General features: G+C 43.4%; 2 protein-coding genes across 5 annotated transcripts in view; one reads left to right on the top strand and one right to left on the bottom strand.

The window, feature by feature from the left end:
* The window catches only part of b3gnt9 (UDP-GlcNAc:betaGal beta-1,3-N-acetylglucosaminyltransferase 9), a 615,230-nt gene that overhangs the window by 287,934 nt on the left and 307,892 nt on the right, over positions 1-19,404 (bottom strand). The gene's annotated exons all lie outside the window — the stretch shown is intronic.
* The window catches only part of LOC121646922 (diacylglycerol kinase zeta-like), a 63,044-nt gene that overhangs the window by 7,805 nt on the left and 35,835 nt on the right, over positions 1-19,404 (top strand). For all 4 annotated transcript variants that reach the window (XM_041996042.1, XM_041996041.1, XM_041996040.1 and 1 more), the window contains exon 2: positions 3,220-4,052. In XM_041996042.1, the coding sequence (XP_041851976.1) occupies positions 3,907-4,052 (146 nt within the window). In that variant the 5' untranslated portion in view covers positions 3,220-3,906. The remainder of the gene's footprint in view (positions 1-3,219; positions 4,053-19,404) is intronic.

Below are 19,404 nucleotides of genomic sequence, written 5' to 3'. Positions count from 1 at the left end.
ACATAATCAGTTCAAGCACATTCATTGTGATTCAGTTAAAACAAAGTCACATCAGTTCAAGTTATAATAACCACTTTATGAGAAATAATTACCTGGTGAAGGAAAATAATTAGCATTGCCAGCAAATATCTTTATTATTATATAATTTATTACTATCATCATCTTGTTTATTATATTATCTGTTTTGTAATAAAATGTCAGTCATTCTCTGTGTAACAGTAGAAAGAATATTTCTAATGTTAAATTTACATTCCCCGTCCACTTCTTGAGCTCCACCTCTTCAGCTTCCTGTTAACACAAATTATCCAATCAGCCAATCACATGGCAGGATATAGCCATGTAGACATGGTGAAGATGGCTTGCTGAAGTTCTAACTGAGCATCAGAATGAGGAAGAAAGGGGATTTAAGAGACTTTGAACATGGCATGGTTGTTGGTCTGAGTATTTCTGAAACTGGAGGCCTATACTACGAAGCAGGATTAACATACCATAGGTATAAGTCTTCGTTACCTGGGTTGACTTACTCAGACTTTGGCTGAAAAAGGGGCGAAGTTTGCAGCGTCTGACTAATCACAGACATAGAGAAAACCTGCAGAGCAGCTACTTTGCCATGGAGGAGCAGACACACAGTCTTCACAAATACTATATTCAGTCATCGGACAATATAAATGGACAGCAGTCTGATTATTATGGCCTGTAGCTATTATTTTTTATTTGTTAAAAATTCTGACGTCTGTCTGTCGAGTGTTGGATGTTTGGTTTCTAGATGCTGCTTTAGTGTTGAAGTGATGGATAGCGTTAGCTAACACTCCATACAGACCTCTAGGCTCTGCCTTGTTACCTCTGTTTACTAAACTGTTCCTAATTAATGGGACTGGTCTTCTGCAATAAATTTACCTTTTATTGGGTTTGGGACCATTTTTGTCTTAATTTTTTTGCTTTCAATGTTCCTTCATAACTTGTCTACAGGCTAGTGGCTAGCTGAGTCTGCTCATTGAAGTTTGTTGAACATCTAACTGACACTTTACAACCACCAAGTTGTGGAAAGCTGCATTGCAATTGAGTTATGTTGTCCCGCAGTCTTCACCTCCCACAGCTGCAAAACTGAAAAGTTTTCACAGCTCTGTAGATGGTGCTCAAGGCCCAAGCATGGGCCGTGAACCCATGGTTGAGAATTGCTGCAGTAGAGCAGCTTTGGAATGTGGTGGAACAGGAGATTCTCATCATGGATGCAGCCGACAAACCTGCAGCAACTGTGTGATGCTGTCATGTCAATATGGAGCAAAACCTCTGAGGAAGGTTTCCACCACCTGCTTCTATCTATCACACCAGGATTAAAAAGGTCGACCCTGTACTAGAAGGCGGTCCTGCTTCTGCCTGGCCACCCATCAGAACTTTTTTAGACCCAGTCCTACATAGCTGAAGTATAAACCCTGTCTACCACCAGCTAGCTACTGTGTTAGAGAAGGTCCTGCCAACAACAACACTTTGGGGTAAATATGTGACGTGTGAACCATGAACCACTAGTTTCCTTCTCAGCTGATCCATCAACACACGCAGCAAGAGAGAAAAGCCGATCAGCTGATCACCGACAGCCGTCATGATTTACGGAACAACATGAGAGGAGAAGGAGGAGGAGGAAGCAGCTGCTGCACAAACAGAGACGACCAGACATCCCCCAGAGCAGCCATGTTGGTGCAGAATGCAGGATGAGTTTTTATAAAATGCGGGACAAGCGCAGGTATGGAAAACAGCCTCATTCTCCATGGAGGCGACGTCCATGTTGCTCCATCAGTTGTGTTTATTCTAAAATCCATCCGTAGAGCTAGCCGGCTTCTCCTCCCGCCGTCATAACAGAGAAATGACGGGGCTTGTCATGTCGCACATGCCTTACTGCTTTAAAAATATTAATGCAATTAATCACATAAATTAGTTCCTGCCGTTAACGCCTTATTATTGACAGCCCTAATATTTATTGGTTGCAGATTTTTTATCCTATTGGTTTTGTTGTTTTGTTTTTCTTTTCATGTTTAAAACATTTGTTTTAATTTTCCTGATTTTAAACATTTGTTTTAATTTTCCTGATTTTTCCATTAACAGAAAACATTCTGCTCCTGTTAATAAATATGATGTTTAATTTAAAATAACTTGTCAGCTGATGCAGAAAAACTTTCAGTGTGTGCTGTGACTGGCTGGCGGTTTTACTTTAAGACTCTTTGAAAGCACATTTTAACACATTTTAACACATTGTAACACATTTCAAAGATTTTATTTTATGTTTTATTTTTTATTAAAAATGAAATGAAGAAATGTTTTTGTTTTTCATTTTTTTTATTTCTGTACTTTTAATTTTTGTCATTTTTTTATTTGGAAAACTATTTTTCTGTTTTTATTTATTTTGGTTAATATCTTTACTTTTTATTTTTAATGTATTAATCTTTATTAAAAAAGTTATTTATTTTTTTTATTGTTTTAACTCAAAATGATTTAATGGTAACTGTTAATCTGATCCAGAAAGCATCCGAACCTTTGTTTTATTCATTCGTACGTAGCTGGATGTAACTGAGGAAACATTTGACGTTAGTGGAGTAAAACGTCCTGAAGAAGATGAGGGAACAGAAAACTGCTCATAATTCAGCTGAAATGCAGAAAACAAAGTGAAGAAAATGTCCTGATTGTGGCTTTGACATCATTCCCGACCTCTGACCTCTCCAGCTGGACCCGGAGCCGACACATGGACGTCCACGGCGAGCGGCTCATCACGTGGATCTTTTTTAAGACAAACCTCCTGCCCGCTGCACCTCTTTTAATTGGCTGTCAAAAATAACCCGCCTCATCCTGCGGTTCCTCCTCGGCGCGGGAACCCAGGGGATGAAGCCGCCACGTGTGTGTGCTGGAGAACTGTGCGTGGGTCTCGGTGCGGCCGTGCGACCTCTGTTTTCACTGCAGCAGCGCTCTCTCTCTCCCAGAGTGTGGGCTGTTTTACCATCTTTATGTAAAACCTATGTGGGAGGGCTGCTTCAGATATGTGATCCAAGAGAGAACCAGGCAGCAGAAACATCATCACAATATGTTCAGCTGGTTGTTGACATTTGGAAGCTGACACTTTCTTCCTATTTGTTTTTTAATCAGGCAGAAAGAAAGAAAAGTGGAGTGTGAGGCTTCGGCTGCTGCTGGAGAGGAGAAAATGAGTTCATTTCCTCTTCTTCTCTTTTTAAGGGCTTCTTAGCAGCTGCAGAGAGTCTGAAGGACCAGCAGGTGGCAAAAGAGCTCACCGCTCCCTCCTCAGCCAATCAGAGGCCAGAGACAGGGGCTGTGGGCGGGACAAAGGAAAAGGAGAGGGAGCCACAGAGCTGAGATAAAAAGTCAAGAGAAAAGAGAAGAGCAGAGCGGCAGAGACACGACTTGGCGGAGAGGAGGCCCAGTTGAGGAGAGGAGCAGCAACAGGTTGACGAAGAGGAGGAAGAGGAGCAGACGAGCGCCTTCTTCCTCTTTGAGACTTTGTTTTTCTCTCCAGAAACTTCCTGGATATGAGGCTGTGTTCAGAGAGCATGCAGAAGAGAGAGGAGAGTTAGGACAAGGAAGGAAGTCAGGAAGTCAGCTCGCAGCCGAGCAACCCCCCACCTCCTGCTGCCGATCCCGCTCCTCCCCCCTCCCTCCCCCCTTCTGCTCTCCCTCCCACCGGGGGCTGGAACTCTGGGAAGAGTTGGCTGACTTTTAGCTTCCTGGTGTGAAGTGAAGCTTAGCAGGAGCACGCGGAAGATCTGAAGCTGCACTTCCTGTGTGGGAGCGTGGAGATCTGTCAGAGGAGCTGTCAGGATGGCCGGCTGCCGCTGGACCCCCCGGAGCGCCGCGCTGACCCCCAACCAGCTCCGCCGCTGAGACCTGCTCATCACAGAGGACGCCATGGACCCACAGGAGGAGCAGCCCCCTCAGGACGGAGGAGAGGAGCCCGTTGCCTCCTCCGCCTCCACCGCTGAGCCGCCCCCAGCAGCCTCGGCCCCCCAGCACAACAGCAGGACCTTCACGGGCCTGAGGATCTTCAGCAGGAGGTGAGTGTCTCCTCATACCTCAAAGCCAGGCGCTCAACAAACCTACAGACCTTAAACACAACACGAGCAGCTGCAAAACAAATCAGGGGAAAAAGTTGGAAAAACTTCAAACAATTTCCCCAAAAATCATTTAAAATGAAACTAAAACAAACAGCTGGAAAGATTTGCATTAACTTTAGTAAAAAGAAGCCAGAAATGTGTCAGAAATCCAGCAAGCTATGAAACACTGAAGACTGACCGCTTCATGAAACTTCTGCTTCTCTAAACCACAGAAGAAGTCTGATGGAGTTCATAAACCCAACCTAGAAGCCACAGCTGCTGCTTCTCTGCTGAAAATCCTCCATGCAGCGTCTTTAGAAACCAAAACTCAACCAGAATCACAGCAAATATTTCTAATAAATTACAAACAAATTAATTAAATACACAAACATGGACGTGTTGGCTGGTTTAGTCCTAGATCCTTGACTCTCAGGACCTGAAAGAGGACTTTTGAGTCCTGCTTTTAAGGTCAAACTGGGTTCAGGTTCAGGACAAACCAGATGACCAGCAGATAGAAATCTGACATGTTGTCAGACGATGGTATCGATGCCTCACATCCTGCTTCCTGGTTTTCTCTGAAGCTCATTTATTCATGCATCCACCAAGAACCTGAATGTCTCATCTGTGGGGGAATAGGCGTTCAGTGTTTTTGTTGTTCGGCTTGGGATGCTGCAGAGACAAAGTCCAAGTTTCGTGAACCTGAACTCCTCTTCATGTTGCCTTTGGGTTTATTTATTCATATAATTGAACATTTGCTGCAGATTTCTGAGACAAAACGAGATGTTTCTGCTGTAATCAGATGAGTGCAGACGTCCGGGGCAGCACTTCAGCCTCTGCCAGGAACGTCCATCACATAGGATTTAGAGACCAAACCAATATTCAGTTTTTCTGTTCAAAAGCTTTGAAGTTTACTGGCTTTTTAAAATATAAACCTGCACAAATGATGAATAAAAGCACGCAGAGAAGAAGTGTGGAAATTGGGTAAGAGTTTTCCCAACAAAGTCCAAGCATCATCCAGATTAGAAGCATTTATCTGGAGGAAAACGGACGTCACCCTGGACGTCCCAGATAAGCGACTAACCCAGATGAATCTGAGTAGTGAAGACTTTTAATCAGCTGTAAGGATAAAACTGAGCATTTAGGGGTTAAAGGTTTGAGAGCGTTAACTTTTAATAAAACATCCTCAGATTTCACCTGATCAGATTCATTCACACGTTCGTTTAGAAATAAATGGTTGTGATTGGTTCGTGAAGTTGTAGCGATGCGGGTGAACCTGGATCTGGTTGCTGGTAGATTTCTGGAGATGATGTAACTCCATCAAACATCCAAACGCCTCCAAGGATAAATATTTTCCATTTTTTCTGACTCCGCTGACCACGTTTAATAACTTCTGGAGTAATAAGGCTGAAATGTGGAGATCCTCTCTGGAAGTTTCTTTCTCTTTGCTGAACGTTGGAAAAAATAAAGAAAGAAAATATTTAAACCTGCAGGAGAATCAGTAGAACTGGTTCAGGCAAATTTCTGACCAGTTGAAAACTGGTGTGTCTGGTTATGGATGGGCTAAAATACCATCTCTGTATGCCAGTTAGTAACCATGGTGATTAAATATTTACAGGTTTTATTTTAGTTTTTAACCCTCAACCCTCCATCAGATCTCCCCGAGGTCCATCTCCTCCACCAGGAGCGGCAGTGTGTAGCTCTGTGGGGTAAACTGTGATGGATTTTTACCCTTTAGGTGATCTACGGAAGTTTTCCACGCATTTCTATCCCATCCAGGAGGTTTACAATCCAGCCACTAAATGTAATGTTTATTCAGACTGTATCTGATAAATCCACAATGATCCATGATGACAGCATTATTTATCACATTTCATCATAAAAAGATCACTATCACTACTATGTTGCTAAGAGACCTCTATTTAGACCTGGACATGATGATGAAGTCACTTTCTGTCAGACTTTCCACCAATCAGAGAGCTTAGATTGACGGTAATGTCCAATCAGGAGCAGCCAAAGATCAACCAGTGAGCAGAAAGTTCTATGTGTGTCTGAAAAGAAGGAAAATAATGCTCCTCTTTGGCTGGAATAAAGCCAAGAAGACGTTTCTGATGCACGTTGGCGCCACAAAGCAGCTGAGCTGGAGTTGGTTTAGTGAGGATAGCAGGTAAATAGTAGCAGGAATAACTAAGGAAAAGTGGAAACATGGAAATAGTTTCTGTTGTGTGTTTGTTTCTGTGCCAATATTTTTTCTCTCAGCTTCTACTGGCTCGTTTATACTGAAAACATTATTTATTAATGATAATAATTGTTAATCGTATAAAATCGTCCCTGGAGATGTCCTGATCGGGGTTATATTTGTCCTGCAGCTCACGCTCAGAAAGTTCTGGACCTGGTTCCTTCTGGTTCCTGCCTCCACTCGGTTCAGCAGGAAAGCTGGAAGCAGTTCTCCAAAGTGCAGCCGAGTCTCAGTCTGACAGGAAACTGGAAAATCTGGGAATGAGAGGAATTCAGATTCATGTCTGGTCCAGATAGGTCTTTCCATATAGGAGGTGTCCGGTCCAGGTTTAGATCCAGTCTGGTTATGGGCTGATGAGCTAGATGGTCCAGTTTTTACTAGATGTAATATTAAACGTATCAACCTTCTGATTGTATGGACATGCTAATTAGCCACATGCTAGCAGTTCGGCTTGAACACTGCTGCCGTGTCTGATGTAAAACTCCAGATCTGAACCGAACTGGTCTCAGTTCTCCATCAGTCACCAATCAATCGATCAGCAAATTGATCCAACCAATCCAAACATCTTCAGTTATAGATTTTCATGTTGTGATGAGTATTTGTTGTTGAGGTGATTCAGATAAATAAATCCAAACAGAAGAGAAACATCAGAATCACTTTGTTCAAAAAGCTGAACATTTTTCATAAAATTCAGATTTTATTGTCACACGAAACACAGACGAGATATTTTTAGTTTTTATCCTGAAAAAAACAAAGAAAAAAGCAAATCAGCTTCTCAGCACCTCCTCCTTACTCCTTCTTACTCCTCCGCCTTACTCCTCTCCTCTCCTGCTTACTCCTCCTCCTTCAAACTCCTTCTTCTTACACCTCCCTCTCCTTCCTCCTCCTTACTCCTCATCCTCCTCCTTCCTCCTCTTTCTCCTCCCTCTCCTTCCTCCTCCTGACTCCTTTCATCCTCCTCCTCCTTCCTCCTCCTCTGCCTTCCAGTTGAACTCGCCTGTCTTAATAGAGCTGAAACCTGATAGGTTGTTTTTAACCAGCTGGCTCAGAGGAAATGACATCATGATGATGTCATGGACAGGAAACTGTTTTTTGAAGTGTTTGTAAAACCTGGATGAAAATGATTTGATCAAGATTTAAGAGTAGAAATCGTCCGTTAACAGGAAGTGATGTCACACGGTTGCTGCAGACGACTGTTTATATTTAATCGTAGTTTAACCTGTGACATCATCATCGGTAAACAGATTTACTATAATGTGAGATTTGGGTTAAATTGATCGGAGTTCCAGCGTTTTTCCTTTTGGTCTTTGAGCAGTAAAATTTGAAAGGTTTTTCACTAATTTAAATAAAAAAAAATCTGATTTTAATTATTTGATATTTTTCACCTTTTTCTGTTAATTGAATCAAATTTAGATTTTCTTTTTTGTCTGCAGATTTGATTTTTTTTTTCATAATTTTTAATTACGTCCGACCGAACCCTCAAAATACTGACTTTATTGTGAAAGTAAAGTAAATAATGTGGATATAAATCACCCATGCACATGCGTATCCACGCATCTACAGATCTACTGGATCCAGATGTCTTGGTTTGACCTTGATGAGCTTTATCGGAGCTCTACTTTGGGATTAAATGTCCTGATTGAGCTGAAACCTGAATCCAGCTCCAGGTCTGGTTGGACCTGCAGAATCCCAGACCCAATCCAGCCTACTGGTTAGTACCAGATGACAATAAACATGTATGTTACTCAGTCTCCCTATCCAAGTACCTCCACGTTATACCCACTGGAAAGATTTCTGAGATGTGAGTGATGCATACCATCCAGGCTCCAATCAGAGCTGTACATTCATTAAACACTGGTCAGACCAGTTTATCTCTGAAGTCATACTGTACACCAGTAGCAGATGATGCTGTAACATGAGCTGCTAAAACAGCTGCTCCATAACACACATTCTGCATGTTTCCCCTAGAACTGGCTTTATGGATAAAAGTTGGGTCGTCTCTGGTTCCGTTCAGGTTACTGTGGGAATGTTTTAGAGAAAGAGACGGACATCTGTGATCCTGGATGATCTGGTCCGCTCAGGTGGACAACCACCTGGAGTCTGATGGATCTGGTGAATCCTGGTCTGAGGACGTCTCAGTCATTTTCCAGCTGGTGGTTCAGAGATCAGCGCCACACGGAGGACACACACACGTGTTTTCCATTGGTGCGACTTCCTCTTTGATCTCTGAGTAATATCCGTGTGTGTGTTAGTCAGGAACAGGAACGAGGACAGGTCTAGAACTGGATCACGGTCATGTTGAAGATGTGGAGGAAGCGGTGACATGTCAACGCTGTGTCAGATCCTGGAGTTGAGCTTCAGTCAGGTTGGATCTCCCAGGCCTCTAATTATAGTTGCTGTTAATGGAAGAGGAATGAATTAATGGGCCATTTTTAGGGTCTGGAGGGAGAGTTTCACTCCGGAGGAGAAGATTCAATCTGCAGCTCTCCAAGGACAGACGACAGGAAGAGGAGGAAGAGGGACGCCTCCTCCTCATCAGCCTACGTAGACACACTGCTGGCATTCATGTTTGTCCCTGCTGACAGCCGATGATGATGATGATGATGATGATGATGATGACGATGATGTTTCAGTGTCAAACCTTGAAATGAAATATATGATGAACCAGGTCTGAGACCATTAAGGACTAAATCTGACAAATTAAGTCCTGGTACCAGACCAGTTCCAGTCCAGTTCTGATGCTGAACCAGTTGCAGAGGATCTTAACTCTCACTCTGAACCAGAGTTGTGTCACACATAACAGACGATTTAGCAAAGAACTGGTTTAAACTGGAACTTTAGGGTCTTTGTCACTGCGTTTCTGTTTTATCTGTAAAACCAGCAAGTGTGTAGTGCAGTGTGTCAAGCTCCACCCTTTCAGGGTCGGTTAGATTGGTACCCCAACAGAAGGGTTCCTACAAAGTAGGAAGGGTCAGGTTGGATATTAGTGTTCCCTTCCCAGTTTTCACATATGGAAACACATAAAAATGTATCCCGACCCTTCGGTGGAAATGGGGCTTTAGTAAAAGATCTGAGAAAAGTAGTTTGTAAATGATCCATGTTTTTTTTTTTTTAATTATTTTTTTGTATTAAGAAGCCAATAAATAAATAGATAAATAAATAAAATAAAGGTATTTTATAAGTAGAGAAACTTATTAAGAACAAATGTAATGAAAAAAACTCATTGTGATCATTGTGGATTTACCAGATAGTAACTGTGTCCTCATTCACAGTCTGCACACTTCGGAGTGCGCAGACTACGTAGAGTACAGCATGTCCACCGTAGTCTACACACTTCGAAGTCTGCTTAACGTTCTTGAAATGGGACAGCCTACCTAGCCAACAAGAATTTCACATAGCAACACCACAGCACGTTGAATCACTTATAGCTCTGAAATTACTGTTTGCATCATAGGACACTTCAGTGATCGTTAGCACTGACAAGGTAATGATGTTAAAAAAAAAAAAAGATTGGCCTGAGTCTCTGCTGTTAAGCGACTCTTCTGGGCTCAGTTGCCGATTTGGCACCGTCTTGTGTGCAATGAATTCTGGGAGAAAAGAGGCTGCAAAGGATGCATCACCAGCAGCCTTCGTTTGAGGCCAAACGAAGTGTGGATTTTTAGGGTGACGGCTGTGACTGATGAATCTGCACTTCGAAGTGTGCAGACCCTGAATTGGGACACACCTAGAGTCTCTGAATAAACACTACGTTTAGTGGCTGGATTGTAAACCTCCTGGACAGGATAGAAATGCCTGGAAAACTTCCGTAGATCACCTAAAGGGTAGCTATCCATCACAGCCTACCCCACAGAGCTACACACTATCGCTCCTGGTGGTGGAGGAGGCAGACCTCGGGGAGATCTGCTGGAGGTTTAAGGGTTAAAACCGTTAATGAGTTTCATCCTCTGTCCGCTGTCATGTCTTGCCTCCTCTGAATTCAGATCTGTATTGTTTCCAGCAGAGAAATGCATGTGTGAATAACAGCTGCAGAGAAACCTGCAGAAACAATGGAAGATTTTGTGGTTATTTTTGATTCCTTTAACCTTTCCTTCATCAGCTCTTCAGTCTATCCAGCATCTTGACAACCAACACAATAACAACACAACAGCAGAAGCAATCAGGCCTCACACCTGAATAATTTTTCCATGCCTTCTGTAGATATAAACATGTCATCTTTGAGATATTCCTGCAGATAATTCTCTGAGTCATGAGTGCATAGACAGGATCTGTGGACACCAGGACTTCCAGGAAACCTGTCCTGCTCAGCGCTTGTCCTCTGGTAACTCTGCATGCAGTTTCAGCTCCGTAACATGTTTAACAAGCAGCAGCCTCCTACTTGATCTTATGTAACCTCAGATATCTGCAACATCACTAATGCAAGACATCAGCCATTAGATTTGGACTGCACAGAATGAAATTTGAAGGCATTTGTTGCATCGTTTCCATGAGTCACGACTCCATTTTAAACCTCTTCATTAATCTAACAAGATAAAACCTAATTTAAGACGTCTGAAAAGGAGAATGTAAATGTCCTGAACTGAGGGAGCTGTAGAGGTTTTTATCCTGAATCATAACTGGTCAGGATTCAGTGGTGAATATTTGTAACTGAAATCTGCCACTGGTTGAGCGATGGGACCTGCAGGTCACTTTTCCCTACAACCGACCTCCTTTACAACGGACGGTGGAGTTTAACAGCAGCAGAAAATGCATTTCAGTGCAAATGTTTTATGTCTCGGGACATAATAAACATCATCTGGTTCTCATCAGGTTGTAGAGATGAGTAAATTAAGCTTCAGATAAACAGCAATACGGGGCAGAGTACATTGTCATTAAAATGAAGCCAAAGCAGAAGTTGTATCAGTTTTCTGCTCTGCAGCATTCAGGTTAACGCAATGCCACGGAGGAAAGACATCAGCAGTGATGTCAGGTCAGCAGTCCTTCATTCCACAGAAAGATTATTATTAGAAAGATTATTTACAAATGGAAACATGCAGGACGTCTGGTGATGGGAGACCAAGCTTCGTTTGTAGGTAATACATTTCCAGAGACAGTTAATATCAGTCTTTAGGGTCTGCAGGTCTGTTTGTGTTATCGGGTCATTTCCAGACCATATGGACTCCGTCATCCTATAAAGAAAAAGATTATTCACAGATCTTCCAGGAGTGGACGTCCCAGCACGTTCAGTCCAAGGAAAAACCCAGAAAGTCCAGTTAGAAAAGACTGAACCAGTATGGCTTGCTGGGAAGGGTTGCAGGAGAAAAAAAACAACATGGCAGCATGGATTAGACTGGCAAAGCTGCATCTGAACAAACCACCAGACGTCTGAAACCAGGTCCTGGACAGACCAGACCAAAGTGGACATGCTTGGTCCTTAAACTCCCCATAGCAGCTGTCAGCACGGTGGTGGAGGGATCATGGTCTGGACACCTGCAGTCACTGATGGACCATGAACTCCTCTGATACCAAATGTGAGTCCATCTGTCTGACAGATAAAGCCTGGCTGGAACCGTTTCATGCAGCAGGACCATGATCCCAATCACAGCAGCAGGTCTACAACAGAACCAAGTGTTTACTTGGTCCAGTCAGAGTCCAGACCTCATCCGGACTGCAGGAACCAAACAAGCTGGAGGTCTCAGTGTGGTTCAGTTAGAGTCCAGACCTGAACAGAAACTGGTTCTCCTGATGTGGAAAACATCAGAATTAAAAATGAGATGTAGTTCAGTTTTCAGGGCTGTAAATTTTTTTAATTTATAAATTTGATTAGACAGATTAATTTCAGTTTGCAGACAAATTTGACATTTTTTAAAAATTTCAGTTTCTTTCTTTCTGTCTTTCTGTCTTTCTTTCTTTCTTTCTTTCTTTCTTTCTTTCTTTCTTTCTTTCTTTCTTTCTTTCTTTCTTTCTTTCTTTCTTTCTGTCTGAACGCATTAACATTCAGAGTGGATCAGATGTTTCTCTGATCTCTTACTCTGTTTCACACAGCCTGACACTGAGGCTCGTCCCACATGACTCGGGCCACGCCCCCGTCTGTGATGTCACCACACCTCTGACACCTGCCACTAAACACCTGCTGTCACATCACAGGTTAAGGCAAGGCCAAAGGTGGGGCATGCAGGACGGTTTTCTCACCACAGGACAGGCCTGAATGGAACTTTTTTTTTGTCCTGAGTCTAGTCTTGCAGGTAGAGCTCCTCCTCCTCCTGCAGGTTAGCATTTTTAAGACAAACCAGTTTCCAACAACATACCTGATGGGTGTGAAGTGGTTTTGTTTCTGATCTGGAAGGTTTGCTGCATTCATGAGACATCAGAGAGTCGTAACTACCAGTTTCCACCCTGTAAACCATTTTCATGTCCTCGTACGGGACACAGCAGACATGATTTCCGTCATGGATTATATGTCAGTTTACAGTATTTCTGCCGCTTTCATGGCTGCCAGGCGACCATCTGGAACTCTCTGGTGTATTAATCAGGGACACGTTTATAAATACCCCGGCCACATTTCCCTCTGTCCTCCCTGGACACATTTTCTGAAGTCACCCTAAAAGCAGAGCAGAGGACTGACACGGTACCGAGGATGGTCAGAAACAAGGACAGAATGTAACAGAAATCCAGTCATGTTGTTTATTTTCTTTTTAAATTAAGTTAGTTTCTTCCTCCTTTATGTGAACTCGGTGCTGTTCCTGACTGTGTAAGGTAAATATCTGCAGAAGGTTATTGGACGGTGGCGTTTGGAAGCAGCTGATTCTAAAATGTCCTCATCTCGGAGCGTGGACACCTGATCGGGACAGAAGAAGACAAACACTGGGGTTAATGTTAAGTGTTGCAGCGAGTTGGAGCCTTTGGGAAACATTCACACATGAAGAATATATCAGCTGATCTGTGATCTGTGACATACCTGTGAATTTAGGTATGTGTGCACATAACTGAATTCTCCTTGAGATGGACACAGTCATCTCTGACCTTGTCTTTGCCGTAGGCAGATGGAGGACATGTCAGAGACATAGGACAGATGGAGGACATGTCAGAGACACAGGACAGATGGAGGACATGTCAGAATTGTAGGACAGATGGAGGACATGTCAGAGACACAGGACAGATGAACATGTCAGACAGGACAGATGGAGGACATGTCAGACACAGGACAGATGGAAGACATGTCAGAGACACAGGACAGATGGACATGTCAGACAGGACAGGTGGAGGACATGTCAGAGACAGAGAACAGATAGAGGACATGTCAGCGACGTAGGACAGATGGAGGACATGTTGGAGATGTTGGACAGATGGAGGAGATGTTGGAGATGTAGGACAGATGGAGGACATGTCAGAGACACAGGACAGATGGAGGACATGTCAGATACGTAGGACCTGTCAACTATTCCAAAAATCCTTCTTGTTTTTGTCCTATTTGACAAACGTCTCAGTCCAACACATTTTCATTTTCAATTTCAGAATTTTGCAACCAATCAAACTTTATTTATATAAAAGTTTATTTACAATATTGAACTCTGTGCTAAATATGAATTCAAATAATAGTCAGGTGAGTTAAAAAGGTTTTTACTTTGGTTTTAAAAACATGAATATTTCCTGCTGTTTGTCATGTGTGATGGAACTCCTGATCCAGGTGTGACGTGGACGCCTGATCCAGGTGTGACGGGAACACCTGATCCGGGTGTGACATAGAACTCCTGATCCAGGTGTTACATAGAACTCCTGATCCAGGTGTGACATATAACTCCTGATCCAGGTGTTACTGGAACTCATAATCCAGGTGTGACATGGAACTCCTGATCCATGGAACACCTGATACAGATGTGACATGGAACTCCTGATCCAGGTGTGACGTGGAACTCCTGATCCAGGTGTGACTGGAACGCCTGATCCAGGTGTGACATTGAACTCCTGATCCATGGAACTCCTGATCCAGGTGTGACATGGAACATCTGATCCAGGTGTGATGTGGAACTCCTGATCCAGGTGTGACTGGAACGCATAATCCAGGTATGACATGGAACTCCTGATCCAGGTGTGACGAGGAACGCCTGATCCAGGTGTGACATTGAACTCCTGATCCATGGAACACCTGATACGGGTGTGACATGGAACTCCTGATCCAGGTGTGACGTGGAACACCCGATCCAGGTGTGACATGGAACTTCTGATCCAGGTGTGATGGGGACGCCTGATCCAGGTGTGACTGGAACGCATAATCCAGGTGAGACATGGAACTCCTGATCCAGGTGTGACTGGAACGCATAATCCAGGTGTGGCAGGAACACCTGATCCAGGTGTGACGAGGAGCGCCTGATCCAGGTGTGACATGGAACTCCTGATCCAGGTGTGATGGGGAACGCCTGATCCAGGTGTGACATGGAACTCCTGATCCATGTGTGATGGGCACGCATAATCCAGGTGTGACCAGAGTGCCTGTTCCAGGTGTGACTGAAACGCCTGATCCAGGTGTGACAGCGGGACTATTTATTATTGGACATTTTGACAAACATCTTTTTGTGGGACCTGAACTGGTCAGACTGCAGGTCTCCATGGTGGCATTTCTGAATTTTTCTGCCAAATTTTTTAGCAGATGGTTTGTTGGTTGTCATGGAGACACAACAGCTGACATGAACTCAGCAGCCTTTGTGGTTCTGTGTCGGGTTGAAATAGTGCAAAAGAAGGTGTGTTGTTGTTGTTCAGATACAGCATAATGTGTGTGTGTGTGTGTGTGTGTGTGTGTGAGTTTGCGCACACACACATGTGTGCATGCATGTGGCACCCAGTACCCAGGGATTGCACAGACCCATTTCCTGGACTATCTTTGTCACTTGCTGCCCTGTTTCTATAAATAGTCTGGTCCAGAAGGGGGGCCGAGGCTCTGAGGAAGGAGTGGGAGGAGGAAGAACAGGACGAGGATGAGTAGAAGATCAGATGGAAAGAAGGATCACCGTCACCAGGAACCCTTCATGATTTTCACTGTCTGGTAAAAACCAGGAAGGCAGAAATACCTGCTGCGACCAGCAGATGGCAGCAGAGCAACATAAACCAGTTTACACCATCTGGTGAGATGAGGAAGATGAGGAAATCTCTGAGGTTGATTTTATCTCTGACAGGAAGGTAACATGTTCTCCTCACAGATAGATCAGCTGCTGATCACATTCATTGATCATGATGATAGATTGATGCTTTTGTCCATCAGAAAGCTGATCTCTCACTCTCACCTGGTCCAGGATCAGGTTTCCACCACTCCTGTAACCGGATGCTGGTATGATTTAACGGGAATCTGATCTGGAGGGATGAAGAATTGACCCGGTTGTCCACAACTGATGACGTCACAGATTTTATATTTAACAGGATGAGTTGCTGTGAAGAAATGAAGATGAAGAAATACTGAAAAACACAGTTACATGCTTTATTAACTCTGAAATAAAATATAAATGATTATTTTAAACACACTGGAGACGATGGATCACCACCATTCGCCTTGTTTTTTCTCTTGATCAGACTTTTTGGTTCTGATGTTAAACACAGTTCTAAAAGAGTTGGGACGCCTGTAAAATCTAAGTAAAAACAGAATATAGTGATTTCTTATGAACTCATTTAGAATCAGATGCAGCAGAACAGGACTGTGGTGGATGATGGATGATGGATGCAGGATGCTGTTCAGCAGCCGGACTCTTCTCCTGTGAAGCCATTCTGCTGTGATGGATGCAGGATGTGGTTCAGCATCGTCTTGCTGAAATCTGCAAGGCCTTCCCTGAAAGAGACGTTGTCTGGATGGGAGCAGATGTTGCTCTAAAACCTCCATGTATTTTTCAGCATTGATGGAGTTTCACAGATGTGGAAGCTGCTCACGCCATAGGCACTAATGCAGCGCCATACCATCAGAGATGCAGCTTTTCACCTGTCCACTGATAACAAGCTGGATGCTCCCTCTCCGCTTTAGTCTGCAGGACACGCTGTCCATGCTTTCCAGGAACTAGTACACATTTTCGTCCAGGTTTCCACTTTGCCCTTGACCATTTTAAATTAGCTTTGGTCCAGAGAAGACAGCACTGGTTCTGGATCCTTTTCACATCTGGCTTCTTCTTTGCATGATGGAGCTTTAACCTGCATTTGTGGATTTCAGAGTGAACTGTGTTCACAGACAGTGGTTTCTGGAAGTCTTCCTGAGTCCATGCAGTGATTTCCAGTAGAGAATCCTGTCTGCTTTTAATGCAGGAGATCACCAGCATCCAGCCTTGTCCCCTCTACACAGAGATTCCTCCTGATTCTCTGAATCTTCTGATGATATTCTACACTGTAGGTGGTGGATCTTCAAAGTCAGAGGAACATTTTTCTGAAATGGTTCCAGAGTTTTAGATCTAGTTTGTCTCAGATTGGTGAACCTCTGCCCATCTCTCCATCTGAGAGACTCTGCCCCTCAGAAATGCTCCTTTTATACCCAGTCATGTTACTGACCTGTTGCCAGGTAACCTGATTAGTTGTCAAGTGCTCCTCCAGGTGTTTCTGGTTTGTACCAGTTACTTTTCCAGCCTTTTGTTGCTCCTGTTCCAACTTTTTCCAGACGTGTTGCTGCCATCAGGTTCACTATCAGCTCATATTTTCCATCACATGGGGAAATGTCTCAGTTTCATCATCTGATATGTTGTTGATCTTCTACTGAGAATAAAAAGTGTTTGATGAGATTCTGGTTGGAATCATGGCTGTAGCTGATAATCCCTGGCAGCTTTTTGTTCTGTTATTTTCTATAAAATCTAAAACAACTTCCTAAATCTTCCTGTTAATTTCACTCATTCAATTTTCTGTTTGGATCTTTAACGTCCAGGATAAAACTGATTGTTATGAGGAATTTTCTGTCGTCTTGTATGGTAACAACTTCCAGCTGAATGGAGGCTTTTTATTTTTTTTACATGAAACGGGCGGTAAACCTGCCAGCCAGACGCCTGTTAGGAAGTTAGTATGTTTCCCTGTGAGATGTGGCTCAGAGGAGGAGCAGATTAAAGTACCTGGCTGTTGTATCTTCCTGGCTGTCGGTGACAGTAATCTGTTCAGGCAGCAGGAGGTGAAGCCCGAGCAGGTCGACAGTCCAATGGGAATCAGAGCTGCTGATCTTTTAAGCCTCTTCCAGGTTTCAAATCTATCTCCTAATTTAAAGGTACTAGAGAGGACAGAGTCTCGCTGTTAGGGACAATAACTGCTTTGTGGAGGGAACAAAGCAGAACAGTTTGTGGTGTGGTCACTGCAGACCTGACGGGTCAGAATTTCTAGAACTCATCAGGGTCATGAAGTCAGAACCACGTCCTCCGTGATCATAAAGAGGTTGCGTGACTACACCTGTTTGGAAGTCTGTCGGAATCAAACCTCCGTCATGAGGTACACCGCTCTGCTGATTCATTGACAGAACAGAATGTGGGGGGGGACCAGGAGTTTCTCCATAACCACACCTGAGACCCTCTGACTGACCCCCCCGCCCAGCAAAAAGCATGTGTCTCCTTCACCGAGGCGTCCTGGGGGAACAATGGTGCCCAGAGGAAGACAAACATTGATGATCCCGACGTTCAGACAGATTAACATGCAGCTTTGCTTCCTGTCATTTTTCTTGCTAATTGGATCCATAATGCAGGAGCTCAGGCCTTGAAGTGTTAATGAAGAGTATTCTGGGATGTCGCCGCGGCTCCATTCATCTCCACTGAAGTGAGCCATTACAAAAGCAGCTGGTCCTGGGTCAGGGGTTCGATCCCGGCCCAGCGGGGGGCACTGACAGAAACTGGTCTGAGATCAGCTGCTGCGTGTGTGTGCTGCAGTTATTTTAATCAGCAGCTTAGTGTGTGTGTCGGCTGGCCTCGCAGTGTGTTCCTGCTCTTCATCGGAGTCGGACGGCTTGAACTCAGCTTCCTCTCAGGTTGTATTCAGCTTAGATCTCACCGTTGTTGTTGTTGTTGTTGTTGTTGTGGACCACCTCGGATGTTTTCTGCTTCGCTGACTGAATCAGATTAGGCTCAGATTAGTCTCTGATTTCCTTCTCTGATACTCTAATTCACAGGTGTTAAAGCTTTAACTCCAGAGTCACTCCTGAAGCTGTTGTTATTATTTATTGTTTTTATTTATTTAATTTATTTTTTCATCATTAAAATGATTTCTTCTCTTAGATTCACATCAGGAGAAAAACTATAACTTAGATTTTTTTAACTTTGGCTATAAATCTGAAACCATTTCAGTTTTTTTTTTAATTCAGTGAAACATGTTGATTTCTTATCAGTTATTTCTGTTTTTATTTGATTAGACGGTAAAACTCTAATAGACCTTAGTGGTAAAACTCCTGATTTATCCATGTTCGCTGAGGGAAAATCAGCTGGGAAATTTGTTTCTTCACAGTTCTTCTTATGCAAGGATGAAAAACTGAATGAGAAAACATTCAGCCTCTAGATGGGCTCCTTTTTACTTAATTGATCAGATTCCATTTGTATCAATCAGTCCTGGAGGATGTGATCAGGATTTCTGTCGTCTGGTTTGGGTAGAGTGTGAACGTGTGGAGGATCAGTTGTTTTAGAGCAGACATTACGCTCCGTTTTTAAATCCTTCAGTGTTCAGAAAAGACATTTTATGATCCATTAAATTATTTTTATTTTTTAAAATGGTCCTACTACCATTTCCTTCTGGCATGAATAAAGTATTTTTAATTTTTTCTCCTTCAGTATGAAAGACTTTGAGCTCTATCGCCGTGGAAACATCCAGAACATTTTGGACGTGGTTGATCACTCTGATTCATGATTTCGCTCCTTGCTTTGGTTTCTTCTTCAGTCTGATGATAAACAAACAGTTGTTTACGTTTTACTTCCTTCTGCTTTTCCTTGTTGAATCCTGTCCACTCTGGACCAGACAGTTAGGCTATGTCCAGCTAGCATAGCATCTACCTGGTGTACTCTTTGTGGTGTGGTTGGGAGATACCGTAAGTTTGATTTATCAGACCCAGAAGATCCAGCTGAAGTGGTTCTGATCAGAGCAGTCCTGTGTGGGTGGTATCAGCCCGACATCAGGCAG

This window comes from Melanotaenia boesemani, chromosome 10 (assembly GCF_017639745.1).
Source record: "Melanotaenia boesemani isolate fMelBoe1 chromosome 10, fMelBoe1.pri, whole genome shotgun sequence".
Classification (NCBI taxonomy): Eukaryota; Metazoa; Chordata; class Actinopteri; order Atheriniformes; family Melanotaeniidae; genus Melanotaenia; species Melanotaenia boesemani.
Note: the sequence above shows the minus strand (reverse complement) of the source record. Positions and strands in the feature narration are given on the sequence as shown.